Source organism: Hydra vulgaris, chromosome 03, assembly GCF_038396675.1.
Source record: "Hydra vulgaris chromosome 03, alternate assembly HydraT2T_AEP".
NCBI lineage: Eukaryota > Metazoa > Cnidaria > Hydrozoa > Anthoathecata > Hydridae > Hydra > Hydra vulgaris.
Window position 1 is genome coordinate 29,081,193 of NC_088922.1, and position 25,103 is coordinate 29,106,295.

A 25,103-nucleotide genomic window follows, 5' to 3' on the forward strand; every position below is an offset into this window, starting at 1 on the left:
GTTGTAAAATGTTAAAGTTAAGTAGGGTGTTACACAACAAAATCTTTAAAAAATTGTTAAAGAATTTTATGAGAACATCTACTTTATATTTATTATTTATAAAAACATATTTCTCTCAAAAAGATTAAATGTTTTAAAGCTACATTTTTTCAATGATTAACAAAAAATAGCAAAAATTGAGATCATTTCTGCTGCTGAAAACATTTAAAAAGTGATTTAAGATCTCAAAAAAAAACAAAAAAACAATCACTTAATTAAATGATCTTAGTATGCAGACTTTGCGGATACTATATGTTGATGAATTTTCAAGGATCGTATGGTATATATGATATATCAGGAAATACGATATTAAGAATTCTTATAGTACAATTTTTAGCTCAAAAGTGTCATTTACAAAATAATTGTAAATGACATGGTTAACATTCTGCAAAACTAATTTCTATAAATTTGATGAAAATTCAAAAAGTTTGAACAATTCCTTAAAACATTAAGGCATTTCATTGAAACTTTTGATCAATGATGTTGAATATATAAGCTTACTAAAAAATTTATATTTTTTAGTAAGCTTATACTTCTAATTGGCTGTTGCAAATTTATCTTAATCAAAAAATGCTAAACCTTATTGTCGAAACTGAACGTATCTACAGAAAGTTAAGATAATGCATATAAAAATAATGATCGTTTAGCAAATAGAAAAGAATTTACAGATTGAGGTTACAACTTTGTGATTATTTGAGCAAAATAGAAAAATTTGCATAAAAATTATTTATATTCAAATAGTAAATCCATTAAAAAAGATTTGTAATTTAGTTCTGTCTTTGTAATTTTTTATTTTTTTGTGGCAATATAATTTAGCTAAATCTGAAGCTTCGTTTTTATAATTTTTTTTAACGGTATTTATAACTATTGTTTAGATACGAAAGAGCTTTTTTCAGTTCACTAACCTTCTTAAACGTCAGTTCACTACCTTTTTTAAATGTCAGTTCACTAACCTTCTTAAATGTCAGTTCACTACCTTTTTTAAATGTCAGTTCACTACCTTTTTTAAATGTCAGTTCACTAATTTTCTTAAATTTTTATTATTGCAATGGTTTAATAAAATCGATAATAGACAACTAATTACAATTTATTCTTATATAACATTCAATTTTTTTCCCAAACTTTGACAAAAAAAGCGAAACGATGCAATTAAATAAAAAATAAAAAATTGAAAAATTCATTCTTAAATATTCATATACATTCTGCATCACAAAGTTACCATACTAACATGTGTTAATAATTGAAATATTATAAATTATGGAATATTTCTAGTTATTAATACTACTTATAGCATGTTTTTATTATATGTTTATAATAAGTATAGTATGTTTATAGTATCTAATTTATCTTATGGTTAGTGTGTTTGTAAATAAATGCAGTAAACACTGTTTATGATATTCATTTTTTGGGAGGTCGGTTAATTTTTTCTCGAAATGATAAGGAGTTTCTTAGAGATATTGTTCCTTTTGATGGACGTTCTCGTTCAAAGTTCTCGTTTTGCGTGATAATAGCTGTAAAAATCATTTTTATCATTTACTTTATTACACACTAGCATTATATATATATATATATATATATATATGCATTATATATATATATATATATATATATATATATATATATATATATATATATATATATATGCATTTATATATATATATATATATATATATATATATATGTATGCATATATATATATATATATATATATATATATATATATATATATATATATATATATATATATATATATATATATATATATATATATATATATATATATATATGCGTATATATATATTTATATATATAAATATATATACACGCATATATATATATTTATATATATGCGTGTATATATATATATATAGTAATTTTATATATATATATTGTTTTATTAATTATATATATACATATATATATATTTTACATATATGTATATATATAATTATATATATATACATATATATAAAATACAAGAGGGACAAAAAGTTTTATATCTATAAACATCTCCATGCTAACGAAAATTGTTTCATGCAAATAAGTGATAAGTGTTTTTCTGTTTTAGATTCGGCAAAACTTAAAGAAAGTATGTTCATAGAATGGTTAAAACCTGGTATGAATAAACAAGTTAACCATGTATAAATGACAGTTTCTGTTTAGCTGCTATTTTTTATACATATTGCGTATCTTTTTAACCTATTTTGTTATTTCCTATTTCTTTAGTATGACATGATAAACTTTTAAAATGATTTTATTGTATTTTTGTAATTATATTATTAATAGTTTGTACAAGAATAACTATATTTTGTACTTTTTTAAACACCTTTATATATATAAAGTGTTTTAACAAATTTTAAATATTTAATTTTAACTGAAGATGACTAGTGTTAGTCGAAACATTATTGTTTTTTAAAATGGTTTTAAAAATTACAAAATTTGTCTTGTTTATGAAAATATTTACATTTTTGGTGCTTAAAAGAAATTTTTAAATTAAAAGGTGATTGGGATCCCAATAATATGATCCAAGCAGTTGAAAACGTTTTGACAAAAACTTTATCTGAAAGAAAAGCTGTTAAGATATTTGGAGTCAAACATTTTTAAGAGGCGAATTAAATAAGCTCGACTTAAGAGGCGAATTAAATAAGCTCGACTATCATCAGACAGATTAAATAAATTGCAAAGTATTTCATATTGTAACAGTTCTATGAAAGTTTTTTCAGTAATAGAAGAACAAGACCTGATTCAATATTGATGAGTTTCTGCAAAAAAGGATATGAGTTAAGCTAAGAGCACTAACATTTGAATATGCAAACATTTGAATATGCAAACATTTGAATATGCAAACGAGATTCTGCTAAATCTTGGGAAACAAGTAAAGATGCTGGTGTAGATTGATTTAGAACTTTTTTAAGCCATCATCCAGAACTTGTTATAAGAAAATCAGAGGCAATATCCATTGGTTAAATGTCAGCATTCAACAAACATAAAGTAGATCTATTTTATAATAATCTGCATAGTCTTTTGATTGAATATAAGTTTTGACCGTGGGAAGATTATATTAAAGATATATAACACTATTTGCTTAGTTGATTATTTAATGAGATATCGACTATTATATAATATAATTTGATGAGATCTACTATTATATAAATGTATAATTTAGTCAGAAAAAAAATCAATGGTTTTTTAACATTTTTGTTTTTAGGGGGGGGGAGGGAGCACACAAAAACGGACATCATATATAACGGGGGGTTGGCCAAAAATTGACAGTTTAACAAAGGGGTGAGGGGGAGTCAAAAAATTGAAAAAAAAACACTGACATCATTTATGGATGACCCCAGAGTGGCAAATTGCTTCTGTTACAAGTGCATTATGAGGTATCTTGGTAACAATGTGCAATGCAGTAAATGCCAGTGGATCATTGATAACACCATTCTACATGTTTTCGTGTGTTCATTTTAAAGATTTTTTTCTGCAAAATTCAATTCCTGGTTCTGTTGGCACTGCCAACAAATAAATGGGTGGAGAGTGGAATCAACCTTTATGGAGTGGTTTAATCATTTTATATTAGGTGTTCGACCATCTAAGGCAAATCATGTGCTGTTGATACTAGATAATTATGAGACACATCAATCTATGACATTGTAGAAATTTATGGAATAGCTTGGGGAAAAGTATCAAGGCCAATTGCCACTAATGATGTTCATTAGTGGTTTTTCAGCATCTGGCATAAATCCATTTAAAACCTGATTGATGGAAGTATGATGATTTTTTTCATCTCAGGTTACAAACAGATCCAACCTTGAAACACTCAACATCAATCCAGTTTCAGTAGAAATTAACATACCTAATCCCAAAGCACTCAAGATCAATCCAGTTTAAGTGGAAATTAATAGAATATTAAAGTCAACCAAAATGTAAACAACCCCCTGAATGTAGAAAGTATATGTCCTTATCCTTCTGCAAAAGCTCGCTTAGAAAAATCCAAAGATGCTCACAAAAATGCTCTTCTCTAACTGATACTCCAATTAAAGAGTCTCTTCGAAACCAACAACTTCAGCAAAATATAAAAAAATGACATTTCTGAAAAACAAAAAGATGGTAAAAATAAAAGTCAAAGGAAACCAAGAAAGTCAAATGGCTCAAATAACTAAAATTCTCTAAAGTTTCCATTAAAGACATTATAATAATGATGAGGTATTAAATCAAATTATAATTTGTGTGCTATATGTAAAGAAATGGGTTAAGACAACTAAGTGTGGTATCGTTGCAGACAGTGTCAAGCTGGGCACATGAAGCATGCATAAGTGCAGATAATGCCAGCCAATATGTTTATGATTATTCTAATTTGATTATCTGATTGAGACTTTCGCCTTAACTTGTATTAATTAATTCAAAAATATTAATAATGTCTCAACATACTGGTCTCTTGTTTTTAAGCTCCATTTATCACCCTAAATGCGGTAGTGGTGTAGTGGTAGAGCACTCGTTTCATAAGCGAGAGGTTCTGTATTCGATCCACACCACGTCCCTGTTAGTACCGCACTCAACTTGTTTCTCCGCGCAGCGGCCTTGTTCGTCAAGGTTCGTGTTTTGGAGTTATAGTGTTGAGAGAGGGTTATAACCACAATTAAGTAGTCTCTTATCTGTAGTGGCCTTCTGGGCCTTGGGGAGGTGAAGTAATAAAAAAAAAATTGCTTTACATAATGTAACTTGCTATATGCAATGTTTTACAACTTTCAATATAGAATACAATATACTAGAATATTTAGTTAAGATATTAATTTTGTGTTTTACAAAATCTGAAACATGCTTATATGATGCAGATACTAAACTTAATAATGAAATCACAATGGTGAGTTTTTTTACTGATTGCTTTCAAAGTGGAGAGTATTTCTATTTCAGATTGAAGCATTTGGCTTTGAACAGAACTAAGAATAGGCCACTTTTTTGTGACCTATTCTTTGTTCTGTTCAAGATGCAGATTGGTATCCTTTTCCACTTGCATAATATTTTGGTAAAACCAAGCCCAATTCATCGCAGAACTATTTAAAAGAAATTTTTGCTGAAATGAAAACAATAGGGTTGACAGGTTTTGTTTGTGTGGCAACTGGGAAAACTATTTAATAAAGTTGGAGACTTTCATTTGTGGCGCATCTGAAAAAGCATTTATTAAATGCATTAAGCCACACATGGCATATTGTTTTGTAAGTGTTGCCCAATTTTTATCCGCACCTTTGAGATGCAGAAAACTTATTAAAGTTTTTTGTATATAACTTTTGCTATTCATTGGAAAAGACCAGATTGTCTGCAATATTCATTTTTAGATACACATACCAGAGGCAATTTGGTGTTTCAAATAATGTTAATTGTTTTTTTTTGAAAACTATTATGGAAGACTAAAAAGTTAGCTTGTCAACCTACATCATCATACTCACAAAATGTGAAACAGATTTTGGAAGGCCATTTGCAACAATCTAAAATGAATCGCAGAATAGCTTCTAGAATTCGACAAAATTACTTTCTAGGTCCACTACCATTACATTACTGCATTTAATACAAGCAATATAATTAACCACAATTTCTTGTTATTTGTGCATAAACCTTTATTTACAGCAAGAAAATAGGAATTGCAGGTAATAATCATCATATTTTTTTATATTTTTGTTCAACAAAATAGTGCAGTTATTTATTTGTTAAATAAACATGCTCAATACAATAAGATTAGTTATTTATATCTTTTAAATTTCATTACAGAAGGTCTAATTGATGCAAAGTCAAAAGCTAAAAGAGCTGAGTACACCTCCAACTTAGACACAGCAGAAGAAAAAGCATTGAAACGTGTTGGAAGGTTAACATTTTAAAAATGTATGCATGTATATATTCATAATAAAAATTTACAAAGTTAAGTTTATTTAAAGTTAAAATGGATCCTTTGAAAATGAAGTTCATGATTAGGTTCAAAAAAGTTGTGTTGTATTAAGTTTTTATCAATTATTAATACTCTATTGTTAATAATAAAACTATATCCTAAATACAGTTAATGGCAAAGGGACTTTTTTAGTAAGCCAAAAGGATGAACTTATATATTTTTTAATATATAAAAAAGTATTGCTAATGCTTCTAATACTACCAATGCTCTAATGGGCCTGAAAATATGTCACTGGCCCTGATTTTAACACTTTGTTTCTTTTTATAAAAAAAAGCAAAGTTGTTTAAAAAAAGAAAAGCTGATGCTTCATGTGTTACTCAAGTAGACAAACCTTAGGCTTCAACCCTTCATACTCAAAGAACTCAAAGAGCTGCAGCATTTACAGAATCTGTAAGTAACATATTATGTTTATCTTATCACTAAGTAATAACTTTTATTTTGGGATTATCTTGAAGTTTTTATGTATTGTTGTGAATTTTTTTTGCATTAACCACATTGCCCACAGCCCAAGCCTGAATCTATTAAAACAAAACATGTTATACTTTACTTTTTTCAATGAAGTAAAATTAGGAGATGTTCAATGTAGTATTTTACTACATTGAACTTCTTCTAATTTTACTACATTGAACTTCTTCTGATTTTACTACATTGAACTTCTTCTAATTTTACTACATTGAACTTCTTCTGATTTTACTACATTGAACTTCTTCTAATTTTACTACATTGAACTTCTTCTGATTTTACTACATTGAACTTCTTCTAATTTTACTACATTGAACTTCTTCTGATTTTACTACACTGAACTTCTTCTGATGAGTAAATCTACAGATAATAGCTAGTTTATTAGAAACTGTAATTAACAATCAGGAGGATGTGAAAAAGACTTGCATACAGCAAAAATTCAATCTATCTGCCACAAACAATTTGAACAATCATCTGTCACCCAATTTATATAATATTTAAATATGTTTCATATATTTAAATATGTTTCATAAATAGGCACCATTAAATTAAAAAAAGTGCTAAAAGTAGCACGCAAAAAGGAATTGAAAGGGAGCTGTGGGATCATGGAAGTAACAGTTGTAGATCTACTAAATGTGCAATTGTCAATCTGACTGAACTAGGTGCTGTTATTTTTACACCCTTAGAAAACTTGGCCAAATTTGTTTAACATTATTAGTGATTTTTTTAATGAAAAATAAAAAATTTAAGCTAATATATTTTTTATTTACGGTTCTTGATTTTATGATGACATTCATTATGGTCATAACCCTAACGACATACAATAAAAAGAAAAAATATGATGCTTAAGCATGATTCTTTACTGGCATGCTCTTTCTGATCTATCTTTTTTAATCATTATGGGTGATTTCAACTTTCTTAACATCAAATGGAAAAAAGGGTTGATATATACACCAAGCACTAAAATTAGTTTAGATTTTTCAAACATTATAAGCAGTCTACACATACATCAACATGACATTAAACCAACCCTTATTCAGTCTTTGAATCTTCAAAAAATAACTGAATGATCACTGAATCGGCCAATCATACTATTAAAGCACTAATGATGATGTACTAATAATCGTACTAATGATTGTACTAATGATGAATGTATTAATAATAACATTATTATTGTTCCATCTTTAGGAACTAGTCCACTAGGTCACTGCACTCTATTCTAGTATTATCAATTAGCTAATTAACTAATTGGCTTTAATAATAATCATTTTACCAGTTCAAAAGTTATACTTTATAATTTATAAAATTTTATTATTCAACATTTATTATTAGATTATAAATCCATTCTAAAATCTCTTGAGCCACTTAACAGCTACAAATCTATGGTGAAGATATATATATATATATATATATATATATATATATATATATATATATATATATATATATATATTTATATATATAAAACGATTTTAATAATAAAGGCAGTGTATTACTATTTTTTTAAATATATTTTAGTTATAATAATATATTTACTATATAAATATATTATTTTAACTAAAATATATTTAAAAAAATAGTTATATGCTGCCTTTATTATTAAAATCTGTTTATTTATAAACATATCGTATAACATGATATGACTTTTAAAGATATGTCATCCAAGATGTAAGATTTATTTTTTAACAAAAACGTTTTTTTCAACCAAATAAAAAATTAGTTTAACATCTTCTTTAATTTACTATATGCCTAGATCTGTTGAAACTATACAATTCTCTAACACCTCTATATAGGTGTTTTGGTTGATTCAATGTGTATAAATGTTACACACACCTACTCTGCTAAAATTAAAGCACCAAATATCAACACTCCCACCAAATACCAACACTCCCACTGCCACCTTGCAAATTTGGTGCAACAAAATGTTTACAAAAATTTCATAGATACATATCTTTTAAAAAGAACTTTGATTTTGGTTGAATGTGTTGGTAATTTCAAGATAACTTATGATTTCTTAGATTTATAAAAAACCTATTAGATTCTAAATGATGTTGAAAGCCGGATGTTGTTTTAAATCTTTTTAGATTATTTCTGACAAAATTCTTAAAAACTTTTAGTTATTTTTCTGTTAGCGATCATAGATTATTGTAGAGAAATAGATTTTTAATTGTAGAGAAGTGAATTGTTAGTTGTAGAGAAATTTTCTGTTAAAAAACTCTTAAAAAACAACATACATGAGCATAAACAAATAACAGAGCCATTATATAAAACATGTTTTAGTACTTTATATGAGCTCCATAAAAACTCTAAGAACAGCCTCTATTCTACACGACATTGAGCCAACAAAACTCACAATATTCTAGTGCTATTTTATGACACAAGGTTTTCATTATGGATTATTGCAGATTTGCTATTGAGGTTATACACTTTTTACAGGTGAGGTTATTTGCAATCATTAACATTTTAAAATAAACCTTAACAATAAGCAATTACAAGCAATTACAAACTAAACAAAATATGAAATAATAAACATTGTATTTTTTGGATAATATTTGTATTTTTGGATAATGTTGGTATGGAATAAATTTTAAGAGAACTTTGAATTGTTTATTTATTTATTCAAATTTTTGTATTGAACAATGAAACAGTTTCATTGTTCAATACAAAAATTTCAAGTGCAATATCAAGTTAATGCAGTCAAGTGGAACATCAAACTAAAATGACAAAATTAGAGATGCCATGAATATTCGGCAACTATTCGGTATTCGGCCGAATATTGCAAACTATTTGGCCAAAAACCGAATAATAAAAGATGACAAAAATTGCTTTAGAAATAGATTATATTACTTTAAGTAATAGAATAATCAAGTAATTATATATACTATATATAAGATTCCATAAATCACCAAAAAAATTTTTTAAAACAAGATTAATACTTGAAATGTATCAGTGATAAATTATGATAAGTAAAAACAATTTTTACAGCATTTGTTGATAGCAAACAATTCTGCTTTTCCTCATAAATTATATCTGCTTCCGAAAAAAGCCGCTAACACACTACTACCTGGAGAAAATAAATAAATCTTAATAAATTTTGCTAGGCTTGGATATTGTTTTGCATTAGCTGACCAGCACTTGTTAGGGTTTGATTTCCAATCTAGGTAAACAATTTTCATGAATAAATTTATTTTGTTTGCTGTTGAACTTTTCTGTTCTTCATCTGTGTGTGTGTTTTCTGTAGCGACTTCCTCAAAACATTTCCAGAAATTATTGTCTCAACTGTTTTATCATTTTCATTGATATTTTTTTTCTTCCGAAGTGGAGATGAATCATTAATCATTATCGGTGCTACTATAAGCTTCAAAACTTTTTTTTAGAGCTTCAAAAATAATTTTTTATTTTGATCTTTGTGTTTTTACTACACCTAAGAAGTTTTTAGGCGTGGGTCAAGAAAAGTTGCAACCAGTTATTTGTCGTTTTCATTAAAGTTCAGAATAAATAAGCTGTACAACAAGACTGCTTGCTTTTGCTCTAACATTTGTTTCAATAAATAGTATGTTAAATTCCAGCATGTGCTTATGTCTTGTATTAATTGGTGGTCAGGCAGTTTAAGTTCTTGATGAATGCATTTAAATTTTCTTGTGCTATACTAGAGTGGTTAAAATGGGTGACAATTTGTCTTGAGAATTTAGCAATAAATTGACAGTTAATTGTAGTAAATAAATAAAAAACTTGGCAGAATTATCAACTGCATCTCCTTCACCTTTTATCATATTGGCTCCATTGTCATGGAGAAGAAATGTTCCATCTTTCTTCAATATTATTGAGTTTTTTTACAATATTAGTACCAGTATGTAAACCAGAAAATGGCTCCATTGCGCAAACAGCATGTTCAGGAATAAAATCTGGAGATATCCAATGCACAGTAAAACTTAAGAAACTTTGGTTGTTATGTTGAAATGTTCACATGTCAGATATCATGGATACTGCTGTTGCTTGTGAAATACTAGCTTCAATTTTAGTGCAAATCCTATTAAATATATCAGGGATAATTTTCTCAGTCATGTAGGTGCGACAAGGTATTTTGTATTGTGGTACTGCTTTTTCCATAAGCTTGTGGAAGCCAACTCGTTCAACTAGTAATGACAATTTGTTGTCTAAAGCAATCATTTCTCCAATTAAGTAATAATATTTTATTGATTTTGTATCATTAATGTCCCAACACTGTAACATTAATGTCCTTTCAGCTGTCTCTTTCAGAGTTATTCTTAGAGTCAGTAAAAATGAGAGCACCCTCATTTTTGCTCCCTCTTTCTGGCAGAGCTCCAGTTAACTTTGCCAGAATGCTTGTTTTGAAGGTGATTTTTCAGAGAATTTGTTGCTGGAAACAAAAAAGAGTACTTAAACTTAGCGTAATTAAAGTACCTACTGAGCAAAAGAACTATGAATAAAAAAAGTACCAGCGTAAATAATTTGCTTTGTTAAAACATACAATTAGTAACAATATACATAATAGTTTTACTACTTGCTTTCCTTCTTTCTCCACAACATGAGTTCTTGCTTTTACACAGCAAACAAACTGCTAGTTTATTGCATTCCTACAAATTTCATAATATTTCCAAATAGGTAATTTATTATTAAAAGAAGTTATTTTTTAAGCTTTTTGCAAACAAAATTTTTAAATAACACAACTTTGGTTACTTAATGCAGTTTTTTGCATGCAAAACAACAATAGAATACAAAGTCTTTTACATTCACTAAATTGACTTTTCAACTTATATAGTATTTAAAGGATAATTGATTGTTAATGTATTTATACAGTTTTTAATAACAATATTTGAGGTTTGCAATTTAAAATAAATTATCGAATTTGTAAATAAGTGAATTGAATTTAGTAAATTCAATTCGTTTATTTACAAACTCTAGTGACAATTTATATTATAAATATATTTACAATTAATATAAGTGCAAACAACGCAATTGCCACTAAATGCTCTAAAGTTTTCACTATAGAATTACACTTATTGAATATATTCTTATGTAATGGGTTGTAAGAAATATAACCTATAAGGAACAAAATTTGATGTAATAAATAGTCAACAAATAACATGCTCAAACCTGCAAACAAAACAAATATGCATAATTACCCGTAGCATAATTAGGGTATTCACTTTACTAATGCAGGTCGGAAATTGTCACCTGAAAATTTTTTTAAATGTTACCAAATATTCAGCTATTTGGCAAAGAGTCATGCCAAATATACGGTATGCAGCAAAATCACTATTCGTGGCATCTCTAGACAAAATTTTGCCAGCCTGCAGTCAAATAAGTATAGTACTCTTGTGCCATACTGAACAAATATACATATTATATATATATATATATATATATATATATATATATATATATATATATATATATATATATATATATATATATATATATATATATATATATATATATAACCAACATTAGACAATACTGTTTTGTCCTTTAGGACTCATCAGTAATGCTCTGTTTATATGGGACAAGTATGATATCAAACTGCCAACTTATATGTTTTTACAGTTGTATATAATATATATATATACATATATATATATATATATATATATATATATATATATATATATATATATATATATATATATATATATATATATATATATATATATATATATATATATATACGTATATTCAAAACTTTTTAAATATTAAAACCATTTTATTAATAAAAAACAATACATATTTTGACCACCACTAGTCAACTTAAGTTAAAATTAAACGTTTAAAATGTGTTGAAATACCTATAAAAGTGGTAAAAAAAACAACATTACAAAAGTATATACATATGTGTATAAACTATTTTTTTAAATGTAAATTGAAGTCATACTAAAAAATAAATAGGAAGTAACAAAATTATTTTGAAACAATATCTTAAAGGGAAAACTTATGAACAGATTGATGGTGTTGCTGCGGGCTTTCCACTAGACCTCTCCACATACTCTAGCCAGTTTGTTCATGAGTCCTTTTGAAAATAAATGGAATAAAAATTACAATGGTGTAAAGCCAATTATTTATAAAAAATAAGTTGATGACATTAGTGCTGCATTCCAGTCAGAAAATGAGGCACATCTTTTTCTTAATTATGGTATAGTAGTTTCTGTTTGTTTTACTATGAAATAGGAGGTAAAACTAAAAATATCAATCTTAGACAAAAAACTCTACACAAAATAAATTCTTCACTACAGTTTTTCATAAAATGACTGTTTCTAGTCTTCGCATTAACTTTCGTAGTTTTATTCAATTTTTGTGCAAAGTTAGTTCTATCAAATTCTTAATTTATAAAACTTTAAAATCAATAGTACTAAACCTGGGTTTCACTCCAACATTAACAAGCTCTTTAAAGTATTACAAAGAAACATGTATCCATATTAGCCAGTTTCAAAAATATAAATCCAATTTATACAAAATTAACACCAATACTCTACTACAACCTTACAAAAAGGTTTAATGCAATTAAATGATAAAGTTTGAGTTAAAACGTAAAGAAAGTATGTTCATAAGTTAAAAACTGATATATATATATATATATATATATATATATATATATATATATATATATATATATATATATATATATATATATATATGTAATATATATATATATATATATACATATTATATATATATATTACATATATATATATATATTACATATATATATATATATATATATATATATATATATATATATATATATATATATATATATATATATATATATATATACATATATATATATACATATATATATACATATATATATATATACATATGTATATATATATTAGGGGTATTCAAAAAAAGTGAATTTTCAAATCTAAAAAACCATACCCCCTAAATTTGGGGAAAATATATAAAAAATGAGCCTCACAAAGTTTGAGCGCTGTCCGTTCACTTTTGACCCCCCTCAAGCTAATAATTTAGGGGAAAATTGACCGAAAAGTGGTCGTTTTCGGGCGTCTTGAGGGAGGGGCAATTTTTTTTTCTGCTATATATATATAGGCCTATATTTTTGTTTAAAAATATATGGTTTTTTCCTTACTTCTCAAAAATCTATGTTTGGTGATATTGAAAATCATGAAAATTGGTATTTTTTAAAATATGTTTCCTGTTATGCCTAATGTTATATACATATATTTTCGTGTAAATTCTGATAGTTTAAAACTTTGAATTTTTCTAATAAATACAGATTAGTACATACAATAAACATTAAAAATGAGTGAAGCACAACTTAGGTCAATGAAAAAGGAACTTTTTATTATAAAAGAGGCAAAACCAGCTATATCAGGTATAAACATTTTTATTAATATTGGAATTATAATGAGTCATTAGTTGCTAAAAAATTTATTTTATTTATAAAATATAAATTTTTCTATTTAGGTATACAACTTTCAACAGGCTTGGATATACTTCAACATTTAATATATAACCAACAATGTCGATCTGTATCAATATCAAGTATTATTGCTTGTCTCCCTAAAAACCCTGGATTAAAGCTGGATTTGATGTGTTAACTGATTTAAGTTTAGTTAAAAAACTTTTTAAATTGCATAAGTACTATTCCAACTTGAAAAAAAATGCAAAAAGGGGAAATAGTGGTGATTTGGCTAAACAAAATGAGTTTGAGATTGAAATAAAAAAACTTTTTTGGGCTGGTAATTCTAATCTCAAAGACACAATCAGTAAAGATAAAAAAAGATCACTAAAAGACAAGATTGAAGATCTAAAATTTCTTGAAGATCAGGAAAATTAAAGAAAGTTTGTTATTGGTTCAGAGGATATTAAATATAGAAAAAAGGTATTCAATACTTTTAATTAATTACTTTAGCTCTTTCTTAAGCTCTGTTAATTCTTTTTTCCACTTATTTTAAAATTAAAAACTAAAACTACATTTTTTGTTAATTAGGCAAAAGAAAGCATCAGGAAGAAAAATCGTTTACAGTCTAAGATTTTGAGAGATGATGTACCCAATGTTGAACTTATAGACACAATTCTAAGTGATGATTCTTCAATTGAATCTGATTTCGAGCCAGGTGATTGGTATCATATAGAAGTCTCTGAAAACCCAGACACAGTAATTGCAAAAATTCCAAAAGATGTTTTTGCTGGTAATGTTTCACTCACTGCTACAGCCTGTGATATATCACCAAATGTTTTACAGAAGGTAACAAATGCAATTCTATATCAATCAGGTGTTGATCTTAAAGAAGTTAAAAGCAGTCAGTCTACCGCATATAAAAAAATGAAAAAAAAAAATGAAAACATGGCAAAAATTTCAAAAGAAGATGTTAAAGCAGCCATAGATGCATCTCCATATCCATGTATAATTTATTTTGACGGGAAGACCTTGTTTGAGCTAAACAAAGAAAAAATGTTAAAGAGGGATAGAATGGCTGTTTTAGTTAACATTAATGGACAGACTTACCTACTTGGAGTACCTCCACTAGCGTCATCCACTGGTGAAGATCAGTTCTTAGGTGTAATGAACTCAATTAAGGAGTATCAACTTATGTCAAAAACTAGAGGAATATGCTTTGATACAACATCATCCAACACTGGGACGAATAAAGGATCAGTTTCCAGAATATCTCAAGAACTGGATAAGTATCTCCTCCAAATAGCATGTAGGCATCATGTGACTACGAATTGAGAATGCTTCACTTTTGGAAATTAGTAACCAATGAAGAAACTAGTAGACCTGATAATCCTCTTTTCAAAAAGCTTAAAAATATTTTTGAAGAACCTAATTTTAACTATAATTCAGTTCTACTGTTACGGTTTGATTAGAATAAGGTTAAAAGCAGTTTTTTAGAAAAGGCAGCTATGAAGTCATTAACATTTTGCAAAGCATACGTTAGTAAACCAGGTATTATAAGAGATGATAGAAGTGAGCTTGCAGAATTAGTTGTCATGTACTTATCCCCTATAACATATAAAGTAAGAAAAACTGGTGCTATTCCTCATGAAAGATTTTTAGGAAAAGCAATTTATTATCTAAAGTTTATCCAATCAACTTACGTTTGTTCAGGAAAATGATAAACTGAAAATTGAAATGAAGCTTATTACAGATATTATTGACTGCTTTTATGCAAAATGGTATCTACAATCTGAGGATGTCATCAAAGCACCTTTTCTTGACATTACAGCCATACATCAAATGCATCTGTACAAGAAGGCATGTACAAACCCAATAGCTGTCAATGTTGTATTAGAGTCTCAGTATAAACACTGTTGGTATTTGGATTCAACAATGATACCTTTAGCTTTACTAGATGATGAGTTAGCATCAGAGGAGAAGGCAAAAATTGCATCAGCAATTCTGTCATTTGATATGCCTAGCTCTGACTATTATAAGCCTGAGAATAAAGTAAAGCAAGATATCAAGGAAATTTATAAAATGAATACAAAAATTGGGAAAAAACCACCATCCTTGTCTGCCTTTGTTGATGTCTTTTCTTACTTGATTTTTGACATGATTGGGTTTGATAAGCAACGAGTTCAAGACTGGCTCTCACTTCCACCAAACTATTGGCATACTCAGTCATGCTTCAAAAGTTTTCAAAAATATGCTGAAACTTTGATTTTGAAATGACCATTCAGAACGGTCAATAGGTATGATGGGGCAGTATATTCATAGTAATTCTGATGAAACTGAAAAGCCCAACAGAATGCTAACTGTGGACAAAGTTCGATCTGTATTCAGATCACAAGAACAAAAATCCGGTACAATTTTAAAGATTAAGTTTAATGATGGACTTGGTGTGATGCGAAAAAAGATAAAGAGTTAAACTTGATTATTATTAGATTTGTAAATTTTTTTTCTGTTATAAAACTTGAATATAAATTTATATTTTTATTTATTCTTGCTCATTTTGATTTTTCAATATAGATAAATAGTGTTTTTTTCAATATAGATAAACAACATTGCTGAGGTCACAACCAACAACTGTTCATTCTTTCTGGCAAAATGAAGTTGGTTGCTCCCTCTGGTATGTCTTGGGAATAGTTAGAGAGGCCTTGTGTGTATATGTTAATACACACAAGGCTTATAAATAAATATATATATATATATATATATATATATATATATATATATATATAAAAATCTAACTTTAACTACAAAAATTCTGATTTTCATGATTTTCAATACCACCAAACATAGATTTTTGAGAAGTAGGAAAGAAACCATATATTTTTAAACAAAAATATAGGCCTATATACATATAGCAAAAAAAAAAAATTTGAAAAAAAAATAAATTACCCCACCCTCAAGGTGCCCGAAAATTACCACTTTTCGGTCAATTTTCCCCTAAATTTTTAACTTGGGGGGGGGAAGTGATCGAACAGCGTTCAAACTTTGCAAGGCTCATTTTTTATACATTTGCCCCAAATTTAGGGGGTATTGTTTTTTAGATTTGAAAATTCACTTTTTTTGAATACCCCTAATATATATGTATATATATATATTATGTATATATATATATATATATATATATATATATATATATATTATATATATATATATATTATATATACATTATATTTATATATTTATATATATATATATATATATATATATATATATATATATATATATATATATATATATATATATATATATATATATTATATATATGCACTCAAAATAGATAAAATTGCTGTTTTAGGTCCACAAAAAAAAACATTTAAGTAGAAAAAGTGCGTCTAATAGCACTCTAGTATATATGTATGTATGTATGTATGTATGTATATATATATATATATATATATATATATATATATATATATATATATATATATATATATATATATATATATATATAAACAAGACAAACTTTTTATTATTGAAGTCATTTTATTAATAAAATTATATGTTTCGACTACCACTAGATACCTATAGAGGTGATACAAAAATTTTTTGATTTTTTTTCTCAAACATTATTTCCTGTAGCACGAATGAATGAACTTTTGCCTATTAATGACTAAAATGACATTTATTCCATTAAAATATTTAAAAAGGTCACGCACAAACCATTTTGAAATGTTATTTATGTAGGCATATTTCAAGCCCCATCAAGAAGAGGTAACGGGGCAATTTATGAAGCACACTTAAGCTTCATAAATTGCCACGCTACCTCTTCTTGCAATTTATGAATCCACTGCCAAATAATGGAGAGAGAGGATTGGTTTAATTGCTGTAGTGCTTAAAGACCTATAGAGCAAAATGTTGAACCTCTCGCATGTATCTGATCAAGCCATTTGTGCAAAACTAGCAAAACTTCTAAAAGACTACGAGCGATGCAGAAAAAAACAAAACTTTGATTTATTGAATAAACTGTTTGACATGACCAAGATGAAAGACAAATGGTTGTGCAAAGAGGATGAGAGCTTCTACAAACTGCAAATTGAGAGCAAAGGTCATGTTGGCTATTCGACTGGCAAACCTGCTAGTGCTAATACCATCCACCCATCCAAGCGAAAGAGGGCAATGGAAGCGACTGTGTCCACACTTACCAGCTTAGCACTACCTGATTGTTCCAAAAGTAGCACGGACTCATCCGAGAACAGTACAGACAGTCCTTGGGAAAATGACAATGCAGCATCAATGAGCAAATAGAAGCATAACCCAACAGGCATTGCAAGATGTCTTGCTACATGCTCAAAGCTGTCTTCCCACAGAGCAACAGTGGTATGCCACCAGCTTTTTGGTGACGGCATTGAAATCCCAACCATGTCAATCAGCAATCACAAGGCTAACTACACGAGAGCTGCTCAGGTGAAGAAACACTTGGTGAGCGCGCTTCATCTGGAGAAGTGGAGCATACACTTTGACGACAAACACATTGAGGGCATTGAATATCAGGCTGTGGTCCTTAAGAATGAATCTAAAGAAATTAAGTTGACTGTGCTAAAATTGAAAGATGGGAAATCTCAAACAATAGCAGAAGGACTCTAGTATGTGTTAGAGGAGTTCAACCTGTGGGGATCAGTTGTGATGATTGTTGCTGACACAACAAATGTGAATGCCAGCAAGAAGACAGGCGTTATTGTTTGGCTGCAGCAAATGTTCGATGAGTCATTCCAAACCCAAGTTCATCAGTTGTCAGCACCATGTGCTAGATCGCATTCTTCGCATTGTCATGGACAATGAGCTCCATGGGTTGACTAAATCACCAAACATCAAGTATTTCTTGGCGCAGGATTTGATGAGCAATTATGATAAATTGAAAGGTTAAGGTAACAAGCAGCTGGAGAGATGACAGTTTCCCTACCACCTCACTCGTGTCTTCTATCATTTAACTGAGAGGAATAAGATTCCCTTTATGAATTTCAAACAGATCCCATAAGTTTTTAAGAACTATCTGAAGCTCTGAATGACTACACAAAAACTCTCAATTGCTTGAAAACCAACTGGAAAACAGATAACTCTCCAATCAACCAACATTGCCTGAAGCAACCAGTGCTGCGAGTGTGCCATCAAAGTTATGCAAGAATTGCACAACTCCTGTCGAAACAAGGACAACCTCCCACTAAGGTTCATCCTCTCTAATGACATTATCATGTATATTTGACTTCCTTGTGCGTTTCATGATCCTTTATAATGTTGTATGCATGTGACTCTACAGATTGTGTTCAATTTTGTATCTGCCTATAGTGACTTCAAAAATTTGGCCAAAAAGCTAATAAATAAAATTCTTAAAATCATTTTGTGCTTGAGGCTTTTTTATTAAACTGCCTTGAATGTAATATTTTATTTAATCTTAAATGAAAGCTCATCAAATAATGAAACAGGGAAACAAGGTTGTATAAAAGTCATCACCCTAATATATATATATATATATACATATATATATATATATATATATATATATATATATATATATATATATATATATATAATATATATATATATTATATATATAATATATATATATTATTATATATATTATATAATATATATATATTATATAATATATATATATTATATATATAATATATATATATTATATATATAATACATATATATTATATATATATATATATATATATATATATATATATATATATATATATGTATATATATATATATATATAAATAGTTGGAGTGCTGCTACATCGACTGAGGGTTTGGTTGGGGCAGGCAGTCTATTAATTAAAAAATAAAAAATTCCGGTCTTGCATTTTAATTTTTTTTTTGTGTCAACAAAATATGGAAAAACTTTTTGACAACCAGTTAGGAGTTATATATATATATATATATATATATATATATATATATATATATATATATATATATATATATATATATATATATATATATATATATATATATATATATAAATAGTTGGAGTGCTGCTACATCGACTGAGGGTTTGGTTGGGGCAGGCAGTCTATTAATTAAAAAATAAAAAGTTCCGGTCTTGCATTTTAATTTTTTTTTTGTGTCAACAAAATATGGAAAAACTTTTTGACAACCAGTTAGGAGTTATATATATATATATATATATATATATATATATATATATATATATATATATATATATATATATATATATATATATATATATATATATATATATATATATATATATATATATATATATATATATATATATATATATATATATATATATATATATATATATAAGCAGCAAATGAAGTACACAAAATACCATACTTGCTATAACAGGCAATGATAATGTTCCTAATTCAGTGATTATATCTAATTTATGATAAACCTGACCAATACCACTGTCCCCCTCAACTCCAACTGCCACAGCAAATATCTCTAAATTAATTTCTTTAGTCATTCCTGGCGCAACCTTAAAAAAATAATTATACACCTTAAATAACCTTAAAAATTAAGTTTTGATAATAATTTTGCATACTCACAAACCTTTTAATTTAATGGTTACAATTAACACACTTGGGTAACATTAAAAATTTAACGCAAATGATTGCATTAAAATTACATTATTAATTATTGACAAAATTTAATGGCGGTTTGAAAATTTGAAATAATATTTTTTAACTGGTGTTATTATTCCATAAAATTAAAACACACCAATGCCAAGTTTCCAGCCATAATTCATGTGATTCACATTATGCACCTATCTCATGTTCATATGAATCATAGTATATACATTACACCTACCTCATGTTCATGTGAGTCATAGTATATACATTACACTTACATCATGTTCATGTGAGTCATAGTATATACATTGCACCTACCTCATGTTCAGTCAACTTTTGAAAAATAATATTATTTGAACAATTTAAATAACAATAGTATAAAATCGTATTTATAAAAATATAAACATTCAGTTGGAATGTTCCTTTACATGCCATATACTAATGGCAGATCAGTATTGTTTCCGTTCACGTTTTAACACGAAAGTGAATGACAATAGAAACAACAAAATAATGAAACAAAAGCTTTGTGAATAAAACTTCACAGAACAGTCAACATGACAAAGGTAACAAAGTAAAATAATGACTATAAAATGTTATAACTTTCTTAAAACTTTTAAATAAAATAAAAATTAAACTAAAAATTATTTACCAGACCATGATTATAGATCAATTTTAGGCCAGTAGATGGAGGTGGTTGCTTAATACTAAATCTACTAGAAGCTAGTCCTACATTTTTTATTGATATTGGAAACATGTAAGTATTTCCCTCTGTTAAGATGCCAAAATCAACAAAATCTGGAGAAATTATGAAACCGTGGAGTTTTGGGATTAACTGCTTATTATGTGAACACTCTGATTTTTTTATTTCACCAAAAGACTATAAAATGAAATAATAAACTAATGCACAAAGATACAAAATTAAATGAATCTACAAATTTTTCTCAGTAATAACATATAGTTAAATAAATTTTATAAATTTAAATATCACTATTTAGAAACTTATCAATCAAAACTAAAAAAAAAAAATTAAAATTAAACCTTTTTAATGGAAAATCCCTTGTCAACATTATTTGAAGTTTCTATAAATAAACAAAAAAAATAAATAAAAATGTGAATGTTTTTGTGTGTGTGTGTGACAACATTTAAAATCAAAACGAACTACTTTGTTGTTGAAATTATTTTGTGGATATGGACATGACTATTTAACATTTTTGTTATAAATTTGGTCTTGACTCTGTCAGTTTTTGAGTCACAAATTTAATAATGCATAAGTCTGAAAAAACAGTATGATTTAAATTCAGCATTTTAAAACTTAAAAAATGCTAAATATATTAGAGCACTACACACCTAACATATTTTTCCACCTTTATATATTACATATACAAACAAATATATTTTAAATTATTAGAATAATTAATACCTTTAGAATTATTCTTATAAATAGAATCATTTTCATAAAGTTCTTTTTCTTTCTTAATTATGCTGTTAAATGATGAAAATGATTCTTGAATAGAATCATCAACTATAGATGAGTCACACAAAGGCATGTAATCAAACTCCTTTGAAGAAACCGGTTGATGTAAAGTTAAGCTTTCATCTGTAAAATATTTTCTTAAACATTTAAAGTTATAGATACAATAAAATAAAAGAAATAGATACAAAAAATGATTAAAATACAAATAATAAATTTGAAAATTTTATGAATAAGTATCATACTCAAATATAAGACTATATTTATTTACTATTAATTATTGTTATTACTACTTCTATTTTTGTGATAAAGGTATTTACACTGGAAATTGAACTTTTTTCCAAAAAACAATTAATAAAATTTAGCAGTTCTATTTTTTTTAAAATATTTTTAAAGATAAATGTCTCACTTTCAAAAAGTTATTACATTAAAATTCTGATAATTATAAAAGACGCAATAATGAAAAAAAAAATTAGTGTTTTTTTTATTCATCTCTTCAAAGATAAGAATTAAAGTCAACTTCTCGTTTTTTTCATTTTACTCATTTTTTAGAAAGCAAAAAAAAAAAAAAGAAAAGTAAATTTTGACTTGGTCTAAACAACTTTTTATAATTTCAAATTTTTTATATTAGTCAAATAAAAAACTTTATACCGACCTTTTTTAAATGAAGTAATACTATCAGGTGTCACAAAATTATGTAGATCAGAGTTAATACTATTAGCAGAAAGAAATGCTTGGCCTGAAAGAATAAAAAAATATATAACTTTACTGAAATGTAAAAAAAAGAAAATAGGAAGTCCTATTTTTGCCAGTTATCTATATAAATTTTTAGATGCACATTGTACATATGTCAATGCTTTTAGCTTAGCATCTTATTTTTGAAACATTATTAAGTATATGTTACGAGTTGTAACTTAAATGAGATTCATTATATTATGATCAAAATGTCTGTTATTTTTACATAACCAAGACATAAAATTTTATGCATCAATATGTAACATTGTAACATAACGTTATATGTAAAATGTGAGTTATTTTTACATAACCAAAATGTAACATTTTACGTAACAACACGTAACACTGTAATGTAACGCTATGTGCAAAATATGTTATTTTTCGTAACCGAGGCGTAACATATAACGTACTGAAATGTAACATATTGACCTAATGAGACATAACATTGTAAATTATGGTACCTTTCTAATTTTCACTTGTGATTTTTTTTTGCATTCCATGTTAAAATGTGCAAATTATACTATTAATCAGTGGAGTTGTGGTTTATCCTCCTCCAGCTAATTACTATAGACACCACATAAAAAGGACCGCAAAGACAAGTTCAGCTCACTAATGAGCATCATAACACACTTTAATGGACCAAGAATAAGTGAGTTTAAGAAGAACAAAGTAAGTTAGAGTGAAAGATAGAAGAAGTCGAGTTAGAAAGATAGCATATAGAAAGTGGACAGATATAGCACTGGGTGTTAGAATTTGCAAAATTATATTATGATATTGTTGTTTATTTCTCTCCTCCGGTGTCTGCCTTGTAGAGATATTAATAATGAATACAGTGGTATTAATTACAAGATGGTCTACTGTTCCATTACTAAGTCACATATAAAACTCACAAGAGTTAGATACTTAACATAAAAAAAAATGAAGACCTAACAGAAACAAAAAAGAAAAATTGAAAATGAAATAAAATCAAAAAACAAAACAAAACAAAAAAAAAACAAAAAAACAAACAAACAAACAATAAAAACAAGAAAATCAAGATTCGAAAATAATCAAAAAAAATCCAAAAATAATCTGGGCACTTTAGTTTAAAAAAAGATAGTTGTTTATATCTATTTTAATTTTGTTATCTTCGCTCCAGATTTTTTCACATTGTAAAAGAAAATACTCTTTACTGTTTGATAGTTTTGGAATTTCGAATTCCTCATACAAAATCTTTTTGATTTTGTTTTGGAATTCTTCTAACAAACTCACTCTAGCAAACATCGACTTTTCATGGAACGACCTCATTCTATTACAATATAATTTATATAAAAGTTCGTTAAGAAGTAAATTTCCAATATAAAAACTATTTATAGGTGTTAAAGGAAAAAGTAAAGTTTTGAATGTATTTTTAAGAGGTGGATGATGTGGATAGATTTTTTGAATAAGAGCGAGTGTGTATTTTATGAGTGGTTGTGCTTTTTCACATCTAAATGTCATATGGGGAAGGTTTTCTGTTTTTTTCATACATTGAGAGCAGAGATCGTCTGCTATAAAGCCTCTTTTTTTAAAAATCGAGTTGGTTGGAATTGCAAAGTGTATTAGTTTGTATTTAATTCTGTCTGCTTTATTGTTGATGTTACTTTTGTGGGTCTAGTTAAATAATTGGGACCAATTTTTTAACTTTTGTTGTTATGTCTCTCATGCTATATTTATAGTAGTCTGCCCATCTGTAAAATTTTCCTGTTAGGTTTATTTCTGCATCATTTTTGGAGATAATGTATATATTTTTTGGTTTGAGGTTTATAAATTTGAGAGAGGGTGAGTTTTTTAGATAAATAGATGTTAGTGCTTTGTTGTGGTCGTAACATTGGCTTTTAGAATTTATGAGGTGTTTCCATTTCGGCGGTAGTGAATTTATTATTTTTGTTAGAAGGTGTTGCTTTATACCAATGAGTTGACTCTCTAGAAAGCCGCTAGCAAATACTTTTGAAATGTCTCCTGGCTTGATTATGCTGTTGATTGTGGATTCTAGAGATGGTTTTTATTGTTTGACGGTAGTAGGGGGTAGAGTTTTTAATGATTTGGAAGAACGCATGGTAAGAAATATGAGATTTCCTTGATTTGCATGTCGGTAATTATTAAAAATAAAATGTCGGTAATTATCAAAATTATTTGGAAATCTAACTTAATTGAATTTATTGTAATTTTTTTTTCACGTCGATAATGTTTAAACCGCCTTTATTGATAGGGAGTTTGGAAACTTGTTTAGGTGTTTTTATGGAGCTATTATTCCAAAGGAAGTTGTCAATTTTTCGTTCTATTAGTTTTATGTTTTTGTCACATGGTATAGGTAGGGTGAAAGCAAGATGCCATAGGCCGCTTAGTAGTGTTTGGTTGATTATTAGAGCTTTTCCTTTAAATGATAATTTAAATTTTTCCCACTTTTCTATCTTTTTGTCCAATTTTTCTATGCTTTCGTTCCATTGTCAGTTGATG

The 25,103-nt window shown here is 27.2% G+C and overlaps 1 protein-coding gene across 1 annotated transcript in view; it reads right to left on the reverse strand.

The window, feature by feature from the left end:
• Positions 1 to 1,200: 1,200 nt before the first annotated feature.
• LOC100206938 (sperm-associated antigen 17) overlaps positions 1,201 to 25,103 on the reverse strand; it is a 200,071-nt gene continuing 176,168 nt past the window's right edge. The window contains exons 24-29 of the mRNA XM_065792894.1: positions 22,546 to 22,629; positions 21,840 to 22,016; positions 21,458 to 21,498; positions 21,069 to 21,296; positions 20,181 to 20,325; positions 1,201 to 1,550 (exon numbers count right to left, since the gene is read on the reverse strand). Coding sequence (XP_065648966.1) covers positions 1,438 to 1,550; positions 20,181 to 20,325; positions 21,069 to 21,296; positions 21,458 to 21,498; positions 21,840 to 22,016; positions 22,546 to 22,629 — 788 coding nt within the window. The 3' untranslated portion in view covers positions 1,201 to 1,437. The remainder of the gene's footprint in view (positions 1,551 to 20,180; positions 20,326 to 21,068; positions 21,297 to 21,457; positions 21,499 to 21,839; positions 22,017 to 22,545; positions 22,630 to 25,103) is intronic.